General features: G+C 44.5%; 1 protein-coding gene across 1 annotated transcript in view; it reads right to left on the bottom strand.

Annotated features, from left to right (window-relative positions):
• Positions 1-6,131: 6,131 nt before the first annotated feature.
• The window catches only part of EP300 (EP300 lysine acetyltransferase), a 61,344-nt gene continuing 54,187 nt past the window's right edge, over positions 6,132-13,288 (bottom strand). The window contains exons 29-31 of the mRNA XM_021552832.2: positions 11,573-11,734; positions 10,834-11,115; positions 6,132-9,528 (exon numbers count right to left, since the gene is read on the bottom strand). Of these exons, the coding sequence (XP_021408507.1) occupies positions 7,306-9,528; positions 10,834-11,115; positions 11,573-11,734 (2,667 nt within the window). The 3' untranslated portion in view covers positions 6,132-7,305. The remainder of the gene's footprint in view (positions 9,529-10,833; positions 11,116-11,572; positions 11,735-13,288) is intronic.

The raw sequence follows: 13,288 nt of genomic DNA, 5'->3' as shown, positions 1-13,288 counted from the left end.
GTTCGGTATTAGCCCACTCAGTCCCAGAATGGCTTGGATAGGACCGTACCCTAGAGATCATCCAATTCGACCCCCCTGCGGAGGGCAGGGTCATTTTTCACTAGAACAGGTTACCCAGAGCCCAATCCAACCTGGCCTTGAGCACTCCCAGGGATGGGACATCCATAGTTTCTCTGTGCAGCCTGTGCCAGTGTCTCACCACCCTCACAGTAAAGAATTTCTTCCTGTATCTAATCTCAATCTGCCCTCCTTCAGTTTAAAGCCACTAGTCCTTGTTCTGTCATTATCTGCTCATATAAAAAGTCCATCTTCCTCTTTTTTATTACCCCCCTCTAGGTACTTTAAGGCTGCAGCGAGGTCTCTCCAGAGCCTTTTCTTCTCCAGGCTGAACAACCCCAGCTCTATCAGCCTGTCAAGAAACTTATGTAAAGGTAAGCCCCTGGAGGCAGTTTCCATTTTCCACCCTCTTATTTTGTTATCATTGTCACTGTGTTGACGTTGTAGGAGGAAAAAAAAAAAAAAAAAAAAAAAAAAAAAAAAAAAAAAAGGGCTGTATTGAGCATTCCTAGTGTGTATGGACTTTGTAGTGAGTGGCTGAACAAATAATGTATGAAGCACAACTGCACAGTCTTAGCTGCAGGTGGGAGTAAAGCAGCATGGAAAAGGTTCATTCCAAAGGCTCTTCCAGACAATCCAAAAGCTCTAACATGGGGCTACAGCCTGTAGATATAAACACAAAGAGATGTCACTATCCATATGAAACACGCTGAGAATCTGGGATAGTGGTCACAGCCTAATTTACAGAGGGAAATGTCAGGGAGCTGGCAAAGCCACTCTGCAAATCAATCAGCAAATTTCCTTAGCACCAGGGATCCTCCACATTCAGGTTTTCCAAGCAGTCCTCCACCAATGTTAAAAATAGAAAATTGCTGTAAAATAGTATAGTTAATAATGAAATAAATCATAATGACGGTTATTCACTTGTAAATACTGCTAGACATTGCATGGCATTGCAGACAGCAAAGCTGTTTCCAGAAAAGACACAGTACAAAATTAAAGGCTCATTAAGTCTTTCTACTGCAATAATCTTTCATGGAACACGTTGTGAGCTATAACTGGTGTGCACCACCTGCGCCCTTCCCAGAGTGGAACAAGCAGGTCACACCCTTAGGTCACACTCAGGCTGGCTCAAGGCTTCTTGAAGGCTTCAGTAGAAATGAGTCCTGTGTTCACACAGAACAAGCTTTAAAAGGGAAACCCCACACCACAGCTCTTCATTTTTCATTGCAGTTCTAAACAATCCTTTTGAATAAATAACAGTATTTAAATAAATTCATTTTAATGTGAATCAAGTTCAATTTGATTGAGGAATACTTATATTCTTTTCAATAATAAAAACTCTGTTATGTAACAACAATCAAAACTAACTCCTTTCTTTAGAGAGAGAACAGCACTGGCAATATCAGGTAACTAAAACCCAACTCTTAGATTACACTTCACTTTTCCCATCTCCTTCCCTACTGCTGTTCCGGGCTTGGTCTGTGTTTTAACATAATCTGCAATAAAAATTTTAGAAAGATCAGTATCAAAGGGCTGCTGTCAGGTGCAATGACAGAAGGAGCCCTGGCTGCAATGGACAGGGAGCCAGGCTGCTTCCTCAGGCGCTCAGATCCAAGGTGTGCAGCTTTTGTACTTCAGCATATACTCTGCCCCTCATTACCACAACTTCTTTCAGGAGCCTTGTCTCACTGGCTCTTTGTGCTTGTCTACTGCGACTGTCCTCTCACCCATGCTCTGGGATGCAGAGCTCATGTTTCAGACCCCCAGTCTTCATAAATTCATCTGCTACTTCTCCAGAGCCTCCTTTTTCAGTTTTCTCCTCTGTTATTGCAAAGAGCTCATGAGAATCCTGTGCTCCAGGGGCTTTTTTTCACTTCCAACACTAAGTGCCAGCCATTCCACTACAGGCCTTCCAAATTCTTGTGTGTAGGCTCCTCCTAGCTGACACTGTGAAAAACCAAAATACTTTGAAGGGTTTAATTTTTGTCATGAGCACTGGGAAGGGAACCATTTTGAAGAAAAAGTATTCATAGACACGTAAGCTTTGGCCATACATTCATAGTACTGTCTTTGAAAAAGGAAAATAGGGTAGTGAGCTGGGAAAACCAAAAAGCAAACAGAAGGAATAATATAAGGAAACGTATTCTGCTTAACCTTTGGCAGACTAATTTTACCATGGTAACTGAAATGGAGAGGCATGTCCTGCACTATGTATGACAACAGCCTACTTGCGGGTGGGAGATTTGAGCAGTTGCTGTTTTCTAGATCTCTCTTGTGGGCCGAGGAGCTTGCAGAAAACCCTCGTCAGATCAAAATGCTACAGTAATGTTCTTCTGCATTTGCAGCCACTTGTCACAAGGTTACACTATAGGATTGACATAGTAATTTGTATAGTGACCAAATAATCCAACCCCAGACCCAACAGGCAACCCAGTTAAGGGCACAAATACTAAACTAGCCTGTCCTTCCTTGCTATTTTACTATCACATTAAATCTGTCAATATATGTCAACACAACTCTACATACAAATACTAATGAAACAGTAAATAATTTTTGTCCAAATTAAAAAAACTCAAACAAAAAAATAAGGAAACAAAAAACCAAAACAAAATCCCAGAAAGCAACTACAGCCAGTTCCAAGGCTATCCTGACAAGGAGAGGGAAGAGTTAACTGCCTAGGAGATCTATCTTGGTTTGAAGCGCTTATCCCATCCCAGACCCCCAAGAAATCTGGCTTTTGAGAGCTGAGCTGTGCTGCCTCTTGATCCCTCTACAAGCTTTTTAAGGAAGACATGGGGCGACATTGTACTGGGAGCTCATTTCAGTGCCACACTGGTGTGGGACAGTACAGACAATGAAAAGCAGAAGTGAAGAGGAAAATAAAATGAAAGACTTTTTGCTTTTCAGGGCAGCAGAAGCTCTGCACTTTCAGCCAGAGGATCAGGATTGGCAAAGAGCTTTCTTCTGGTAATGACCTTTCAGTTCCTGCTATTGCCCTGGGGACTGCAGGGACATGAGGAGAAGAAAAAACATGTGTTTGTGGTTGCCTCCCATATAACTCTGTGCTCCCAAGATACACTAGAGCCTGCCACCAGCCAGCACACCTGGGGAAAAAACCACAGTCTGAGCTGTGCCAACTTCACCTGCAAGGCTGACAGCAGCTGAGTAGCTCTCCAGCCATGATGCAAACACAGATGCTGCTGCAACACCTGAGGATGGAACGTGTTGTGCTTTTACACTTTCAGGGGCCAGGTTATGCTGTGTCTCAGGCTGGGATCTATGGCACAAAATCTGCTTTGACAAGCTGAGGGAAAAAATGGCTCCTTGGGCAAACTGGCAGATACCCCAGTATTGTAGGAAGGCAGTAAAAATAAATATTCCCCAGACAGAGCACCCTCTGGCTGTCTTCAAATAAAAGCTCATTTTTAGGGTAGTAAGCCTCATCACATACTTAGGCAGAATTGGTCATTAGGAGCAGACTCTTCTGATTGGTGCTGTCTTTCACTACAGGATCTGTTCCAGATTGTCCAGAGAGGATAGGCTGGAGTCATTGAGTTTGGCTGAAACTGGAAGCAGCAAAAAGACCATCTTGGAAACAGGAGGTGGAGTTTCTTGCAGGGAAATTGTGTATCATATACTGGAAAAATGAAACAAAAGCTGGAATGGCTGTCACTGTCACATCATCCACCTCAGCCTTGTCATGGTGCTGCCACTACTGGTAAGAGGCCACCAGCTCTGCTTTATGTGAGACTTTGTCAGGCTTTGCCTGGGCTTGTCTTGGCCTGCCAGGAGCTGCCATAGCTCGTTTTGCTGTTACAACAGTTGTCTAATGACCAGGTGACTGCTACCAAAATCATCTTCGGTTTTGTGCCAAATAGTTTGGGCTACCCAGTACAAGAGAGACATGGGTATAGTGAATCCAGCAAATGGGCAGCACAGTGATGAGATTAGAGCCTCCGTCAGATGGAGAGAGGCTGAGGGAGCTGGGATATTGGAAGGTCAAACATTAGAAAGTTTACATCACTGAACTACACATTATTTGAGTACAACCATTAGCATCGTTGTAACTGGACAATCAACATCTGACTAGATTGCTAGAACTTTGGGTGTGAATTCTTTTTGGTAGTCCAAGAGTCTAATAAATAGGAGTGAAACAACCTAACTTGGACACAACTGAATGGCAAGAGATACAGATGACACCCTAATTTTGTTCTCTCCCTGAAATCCTCCCACTACTAGAAACAGCCATAGTAGTGCTCCAAATGGTGGGATCTGGTTCTCTAGAAGAACCAGAGAAAGCAGAAGTAGAGGGATGTCAGGAAAAAAAACCCTATGCAAATTTTAGACTCTTGATCATCCACATCACCTCAAAAACTGAACTTGGCTCAGTCAGCACCTTCAAAGAGGGACAGAGTAGCTGTGCTGTCACATAGAATGCATCATGGCATCTTTCAAGCAAGTCTCTATGTTGGCATTTGAAGTTGGAAGATGTGTACTGTGCTCTGCAAGGTTCCAGGACTTCCCCACTTCAGATGTTTTGATTTGTCCTGCAGGTCAGGACAAATTCTAACCATGGTTTGTGTGCTAACTCAGTGGCACAAATGAAAACTGTTTGCACTAAAACCATGTATGTCAGAAGGCTGGGCAACTTTTCACTTTACTAGCCTCTATGTGGTCAGAAGGAATTTTACTTATGCTCCATCCTGAGAAGTCCCCCCCAAGGCTGAAAGCAAAACTAGGCTTTGCTTAGTGGCAGGGAAGGAAGAGGAAAGCTTCTAGAGCACAAATCTAAACAATCCCAGGCTGCTGTCCTGGCTTTCAATAAATGGGGCTTTTTTTGCTTACTGCTCTCCTTTAGGCCAAGAGCAGTCCCTCCCAATGCACCAGGGTAATTGTGGGCTTGGTGCAGAGCTGGTTTGCACCATGCTGGGGTGAGCAGTATGAGGTTTAGCCAAGGGCAAACACCAAAGCCCAGGGCTGCTTTCCTTAAGCCTACCACAAACTTTCCACCATCTTGCTGAAGGCTTGCCACCAACCCCTTTTTAAATACAAGATTCATTGTCCTAATTATGTTTATATCCAAAACCCAAGCATTTTACTCCCACATCCATTCACATTGCAATACACCACTACTTTTATTTGGCACTTACCTCCTCCATTGTCTTCCACGAGCAGTTTCCTGGGTCAGCTTGCATGTGTTACCTGTCTGGGATCTGCAGATACACTGATCTTCCCAACACAGCTGGCATTACACAGTTGTGCTCTGGTCACATCCGTGGTCCCATCTGGGTCTTCCAGGTGCATAATACCCTGGTGGAGAGTCATTCCCTAGGCAGCTAGTACTGTATACACACGCACACCATAAGGCTGGATTTTGGAAAGCCCTCAACGAACCAGCCACATCCACCACAACCAGTTTGAGCACAACACACGACATGACCGAATTAACTCCGTGTGAGCAGAGCTGTGGGCAGCACACAGCTGGACTCACTGCCCGTGCGCTCCATGGCGACAGCACTTCTGTTTGGGAATGCCTCTGCGCCCAGCAGGTCACCAGATGTGACCCAGGGTGACTGGGTACCCATACACCATCCCGGTGCAGCACCTGCCTGCAGGACATCCACACAAGCTTACCTCATGCTCACACATCAGTGCCAAAAGGCGCACAATGTACTCCAAGTGAAATAGGATTTTTAATATCACATATCCAAACAAATAGTTCTCATTTCAAAATGCAAAACAGGTCCTTTGAAGATCGGCTGCTCCCAGGCTGTGTGAGCAGGGCGGGGTACTGCTGACTGGCACAACTGTTGAGGTCAGACCTCGTTTCTTTGGTAAAATACATGCTGGGAACAACGCAAATGTAGAGTTGTACCAAAAGAGTCCATTTAGAAGACTAATTATTACTCCACACCCCTTATTAGAGATTTGCATTTTAAAACAGTCGTATACATTAAATAGCTCTCTGACGCCTAGATAGCAAACATTTGAAGTAGCACGTATTCTGCTACCCCCACCATTTTAAGAACAAGCAACACATGTGGGAGAGAAGGGAAACATTAAAAACAGGCTGTCTGTCTCACACAGTTTATTTAACAATAGGTAATAAGAAATCAATTTTAACAGTCTATACAGTGATCGAAAGTTCTTATTTATAAGTAACCAACTTTAATTGCATGATATACAACATTTGAGGGTTTTTTGCTTTCTATTTTCAAGTTTTACAGAAAATGGAAGAGGGTGGGAAAGGGGCATGGGAGAGAGAAAGCAAGCATAAAGAAGAAACCCCAGGGACTTTTTCTCAGGTTGAAATAATCCCACTGGAAATGTTTCTTACCCTCTTTTTTATGTTTTTTTTTTTCCTTTGTTAGATGTAAAAATAACAAAAAAATTCTTTCAAGAAAACAGAAACCACAATATATATACTACATCCATTTGGCAGCTGCCCCCGTGTATTTCCAAAAATGTTGTCTTCTCTCTACATGTACAAATTACTTTAATACTTGAAGTTTTTTTTAAGCTCACACTCTTGTATAGAAAATTCTTGGAGGACAAAAGTAGACTTCAGGAGGGGACTGAGTTATTTAATATTTTTACATTTTTCAAAGAATTGACATATTTCCAACCAAAGAGGAAAAGATTGGTATTTATTTTTATATATATATATTTATATATGTAATGTAGTTTTAAAGCAACATTAACCCCTTTTGTCCTCCGGTTTTAGGAAAGGTTCTCCTGTGTTTTTCTGTTGTTCTGTTTTTGTGGTGGTTTTTTTCGCAGTGACATGACGAAAAACCAGAATAGGGAAAATGTTTACCATCTGCCTCAGTAAATAATAACTATCAATATTACATATTTTCATTAATTTAAAAAAAAAATAAAACCTATTGGAGGCATGAGCAGGGCATCCTTTTGGTGAACAACCAAAAGACCACCTTACTCCCCCAACCTCCCCAACGCACACAAGGAAAAAAAAAGCCAAGAAAAAGGGCTGGTTATAATTCCAGCCATAACAAAAATATATTCTTTGTACTCTACTGTCCCTCAGGTTCATTGTCGATTTGTTTTTAAAACCACAAACTACTGCTGCAGAGTTCAGATGTGTTCCAGGGAAAAATGTCGTTTTAGCTAAGAAAGATTCAAAAAAATTTGTCTTCAGTACAAAAAGTCTTGCGAAAATAAGTGTTTTTTTATTTTCTTTGTTTTTAAATTTTTTTTTTTTGCTCCCAAAATGCTACAACGTGTCTAGTGTATGTCTAGTGTACTCTGTGAAAGGTTTGAATTCAAGTCTGAGTTCTCGGAGCTCAGCCCCAGTTCCGTGGCGCTTGTACCATGGAGGCCTGCCATGCCGGCATTGCTAGCAAGCTGGGAAAGCATTGCACTCTGGTCTGGGCTGGCAAAGTGCCCTTGATCCATGGGGTTAGCCTGGGCAGCTACCAGTCCTGGATGTGGGGAGCTGGTCTGCGGGGAGACGTGGTGTGGAGAAGGCTGAGGCTGCATCCGAGGGGATGGGCTGGAATGAGGGGGCTGGGACTGGGGCCGCGGTGAGGGTACAGGCTGTGGAGAACGCACTTGATTGGTGAGCGATGAAGGGAGCTGCTGGCCCTGGAGGTGTGGGGACTGTGCCTGATTGGGGAGCATGTGCTGTTGGGGGCTCATAGGATTGGGCTGAGCTGGGGATCCCATCTGCTGCTGAAGCAACCTTTGCTGGAAAGCCTGTTGCAAACTGGCTCCTGTCTCTGCACTCATGGCCTGTGGAAGCTGGCTTATTTGTCCCATGTTTCCTTGCTGCATCTGCTGCATGTGATGCTGCATTCGCTGCTGCTGCTGCTGGGGATATCCAACACCCTGGGGCTGCTGAAACTGGTTGTGGTTGGCCATCCCTGGCCCCAGTGCCGGTCCTGCTCCCTGCTGCTGCTGCTGCTGGTGGCGCTGCTGCTCCATCATCTGGTGCCGTCTCATCAGGAGATCTCTGAACTGGGGAGCCATCCCCGAGTGATTCATATTCATCTGCTGTGCCTGAGGATTCATCCCTGCCATGGCCTGCTGCGGCTGCTGCTGCGGCTGCTGCTGGGGCATGCTGGGTCTCTGCACTCCTGCTTGCATGGGGTTCATGTTCTGCATGGCCGGGTTGGGGTGCACCCCTCCTTGCTGCCCTTGCATGGCCTGCTGCGGCTGAAGCCCTGGCTGCCCCTGCGGGATGCCAGGCTGCCCCGCCATGCCCTGCGGGTTCTGAGACCCCGCGTACTTGGCTGCCCGCTGCTTGATGAAAGCAGCCAGCAGCTGAGGGTTGGAGTGAAGGATGTTAAGCACCTGCTGCTGCTGCATGGGTGAGCTGGGAGACCTGAGAGTCCGCAGTAGGTTTTGTAAGGCCGCCTGGGGCAGAGGTTGTTTGGGCTGAGCAGCGCCAGGTACCTGACCCATCCCTGGCTGAGGGGCCATATTCATCGGCTGACCCGGCTGAGCTACTGACATCATGGATGGCCTCTGCATTCCTGGCTGCAGCTGAGCTTGGGGTAAGGCCCCCTGCACCCACGGTGGCTGCTGCTGAATTCCTGCTGGCCCCATTCCTTGATCTATATGGCCACTGGGACCTCTGCCTATCTGTGGAGGGTTCATTCCCATTGGTGGCATCTGGGGCATCTGGTGCTGAATTGGCCTTTGGAAGATCTGAACCTGCGCCATCTGGCGCTGGGTCTCTGCTGCCCGCTGGATCTGCATGGCCATTTCCACTGCTGCTGGAGGAGGACCCTGAACTGGTGGCTGTGGTGGCTGAGGTGGAGTTGGAGGTGTCACCTGGCCACCTGCCTTGCCCTGGGACACAGCGCTGGGGGGCTGAGTTCTTGGCATGGTGTATGGTGGCATGCTGTTGGGAGGTGCAGGCTGAGGCTGTGACACAGGCTGGGGCGGAGGCTGGGGTTGTGGGGTTTGTGGTGTCGGGGGCTGCTGGCCCGTTGGAGTTGTCGGCGTGGCCGGCGTGGGCGAGGGCAATCCTTGCTGCTGGCCCGCCACACCCGTGCGCTGCATGCTCGCCATCCTCCTTCGAAGCATCTGCGCCTGCTGCAGGCGGTGCTGGAGCTGTTGCTGACGGAGCTTGTGTTTGATGTTGAGGCAGAAGGGCACAGGACACTTGTTCTCCTGGCAGTGCTTTGCGTGGTAGCAGCAGAGAGCAATGAGTTGCTTGCAGATGGGGCACCCTCCATTGGTCTTGCGTTTGCAGCCTTTGGTGTGTTGGACAACCCGTTTCATCTTCTGACAGGATGGCAGCGAGCAGTTGGCATTGCGACACTGGCAGGCGTGGACCAGAGACTGGATACAGCGCTGGATGCTCAGGCGGCGGGAGTCACCAGGGCTCTGCGTCGTGGCCGTCTGCTGGTTGTTGCTCTCATCATCTAGACCGAGGCCTAATTTTTCCATCTTGTGGTCATGGTTTTTAGTGTTATAGCAGGTGATGCACAGATCATAATCCTGAAAAGATTACAAAGGATGAATTATCAGTGTTCCTGAAACTACGTACAACAAATGAATAAATGATGTCCTGCCACCTCAACAAATTACTCCCAGTGGAGTATTTGTCTGTTCCAGGCAAATTGTTGCTCTAGGGAAAAATTCATGCCATGTTGAGGTACTACAGAAGGAATAAATCCAAATTATAGCCAGGGAACGTGTGTGGGTGTAAGGGTGTCTGAAAGCTACACAAATATATAAACCTTGAAAAACAAGTTGTCTCTGAGCTAGTAAGTCACACATTATTAGCCAGGCCAGAAAAATCCCAACAGGAAAGGAAAATAAATAGGCATGGAACAAATCACTGCTCATCTGCTGCTGCTTCCAAAGAAGCAAGCAGGAGTGGCACAAGAGGTACCAGCTTTCAAAAAAGAACAAAAGCTGCATTTTCAGTTTGCAGTTGAGAGTTAAACAACAGAGAGTGCTGAGAGAACAGAATGCATTCTGTGAAAGCAACAGCACATGAGTTTAAGTTCAATCATTGATCTTTAAGAAAAAGACCTAAGTTCTTAGGATTGACTAAACCATAGGAAATTCAGAATTTACTTTCTGCTATATACCAAGAAGGTCAAAGCACATGTGTGTGCTTGTATACATATATACGTGTGTAAGGAAATGGAAGTATCAAATTGTAATTAGGATCAAATCTGAGTCACTCATTCACTTCCAGCAGGCTAGAAAACTAAGTTAGAAGCCAGATACAATGATAATCCAGCTTCCAGTGGGCATTGAACCAAACCTCTGGACTTGATCTTCAAACACACTGCTTTTGCAAACACTTCTGAAGACACAAATGCTGTCTTGCAGCATTCTACAAAGACACAACAGAGTAGTGACAGAGTCACAGGGGTATTGGGATCTGACTTGCAGCACAGCAAAACCACTGTGCCAGAAAACCAACAAATACTGCTGCCCCACACTTCTGACTCTGGAAGGAAAATGTACACATTGCTGCAATGGTAGGATCAGCTGATCCTACCATTGCAGCTCAAGCCATGGCTACAAATGCCAATTTCTTAGGCAGCAGCACCTTAAATAAACTACAGAAAACAACTCTATTTCAGCTCTCCACAAGGCAGAAATCAAACCAAGCAGCACATTAGCAGAACCACTTCTTAAGGAAAGTATTTTCCCTCCTTTCTGAACTCCCAGATGAGCTGCACAGATCTTTTTCCATTAGTTAATAATGAGAAATCAGCTCAGGTAAAGAGCACTCTGGGCACAAAGATACAGGGGCAGAAGCAGCAAAAACTTCACCAAACATACCTCACAGACAGTGCAATGCCATCTGGTCTCCACATGATGCTTGCACTCGTTGCAGGTGTAAACAAAGCGGTCTTGGCTCTGGGTATGCAGTTCCACCAGCATGCACATGGTTGACCACTGAGCCCTTCTTAGTGAGGAGAACTCCAGGTGCTTGTCTCTAGCAAGGGTTAGGAAAGCATCACGCCCATCCATCAGGTCACATGGAATGAGCGGGTCAGGCTCAATGATAGGAGGCAGGGAGTTGGCTGCAGGGCCAGCAATGAGACGGATGACAAAGAAGACCTAAAAAATAAAAAGACTTAATATGCTAGCGCTTATCAAGATATTTGGTCACCAAACCTCATTACAGAGTGTACAGTTCCAGGATCAGCTAATATTTGAATGACCTGCCACCAGGTGGGGTACTTGTGAGGCCTGAGAAATCTTGGACCTCTGGGTGCCCTGCAGGTTCACTTTCCTCTGAAGAATTAGGAAAGGGATACTGGACTGAACAGTAACAGTAGAACTGTCGTGGCAATCTAGACTGTTGGGAAGTTCTGCATGAACACAGCTGCATTTATTCCCACTTTCCTTGCAGCAAAGAGCACTCAGACTTACTAGTACTGGTCTGTTCAGGTAAGCCACTCAATTCTCCAGCCAAACTGGTATAATTTACAGGGCATAACTCTGTTTGAAGTATCAAAGCTTTGTACATCTCTTTACTGAAGTAAAAAGCATTCCTCATTCAATCAGCTCTTACCTCCTTGTGCTTCTCCATAGTGGCATACAGCTTTTGGGAGAGGTCATTGGACACATTGGGCATGCCAGGCTTCTTCTTATTGCCACGACTCAAGCTGCTCTTGTTTTTACTTGTCTTTTTATTGTTCTTCTTTTTGGCATTTTTGCTGTCTCCCTTGCTCACCTAGCAATTTTAAAGACAATTAATGTCAGGTATCTAAGCAATACCACATCACAAATTTACTATTTTTACATATTCAATAACTGCAGGACAAACCACACTTTACAATCATTTACTCTGAAGACACATACTAGGGTCCCCAGAAACATTAACTCCATTAGAATTACTCCAAAAGATACCAAGATCAGCAGTACATACATCCAAAAATATTAAAAGCATAGATGCTCAGGACATTCAAGCAAAACATTATATAATGAAACTTGTTTATCCGTTACAGCTACACATCAAGGGGTTCAGTAGATGAATTCTCAATATAATTCAAAAGTAAAAATAACTGCAAAGTGTAATTGATATTGCACTAAACCAAGATAAGAAAGACTTAAACCACTTAGATTTAGTTTGCTACAGTTCAGACAGATTTACTTTTAACAGACTGCATTAAACTGATTTTGGTATGAAGCTGTTGTTCTAAGTCTAAAATGCATTAGTAGTGCAACTTCTAGCATGCACCTGTCATAGCCTGCAACACTCAACCAAAACTTAATTTCAACTATATTCTGTTAGCCATTAACAGTTTATTGCCTGCTGCGATGCTTAGAGAGCCCCTCAAAACCCCACAGCATAAGATGATTAAGGATCAAAGTAATTGCTAGCCAAACAAGCATCTTTCCTAAGCTTAAAATAACATTGTCAGAATGGAAATTCCCAATGAACATAGATGACTATCACATCACTTGACAGTACAGTTTATTATTGCCTCTTCTTCAAATATGAAACATAGGATCAATAGAGTTAAAAGTATTTGTAATAATAATAGTAAAGTTAAATTGTAACGTACTGGAAGTTGGCCCTATGTCAGGATTTTGGAATCAAACTGCTGTGAAGGCCCAACTAAATATTGACCAACCTCACACAGAGAGCTAAATGGTCCTTCACAAGTGGTTTCTGGGTATATTAGAGATGAGGACTTGAAGCTATACCTTGTGGAAAACAAACAATACCTTCCTAAGAAAGATGTTACTTAATGCAAATTTGACATCATGTTGCCTGATTTCCTGCACTTTGTTTAATCAAAGTCCTTGAAAGAATGTATTGCAAAGAGCAGCACAGCAGAATCACAATTTCTAAATTAACACTAAACCTAAATTTTTTCGATCCAAAGATCTTCCAGCAAAAAAATTGTAATCCCCCCCTCCCAAAAAATCTAGGTATCTGATGAGGTGACAACGCAGAAGTGTTTAAAGAGTTAAGTAACAAGTACTACTGCATGAGCAAAACTACTAACCTTATACTAGATTCACCATTTCTTCCATAAAAGTTCAGAACATCCAAGGATGGGCAGATGCATAAATCCTGCATCTGTTCACTTTCAAACTTACTTTTGAATTAAGAGGCATCTCTTTTATTTTTGAGGGGTTTTTTGTTGACCTTGATAACACAGTTGTACATTCTCAAAAAAAATGCACAAGATATCAGTAACAAATTTCTCTACTTTAAGGTAGCCCAACAGTTCAGCAGTAATTTGTGCTTCAGATCCTCAATGCCTTAAAGCTACTA

The sequence above is a fragment of the Lonchura striata genome, chromosome 5 (genome assembly GCF_046129695.1).
Source record: "Lonchura striata isolate bLonStr1 chromosome 5, bLonStr1.mat, whole genome shotgun sequence".
Taxonomy (NCBI): Eukaryota; Metazoa; Chordata; class Aves; order Passeriformes; family Estrildidae; genus Lonchura; species Lonchura striata.
This window is presented reverse-complemented; position numbering and strand designations above follow the sequence as displayed.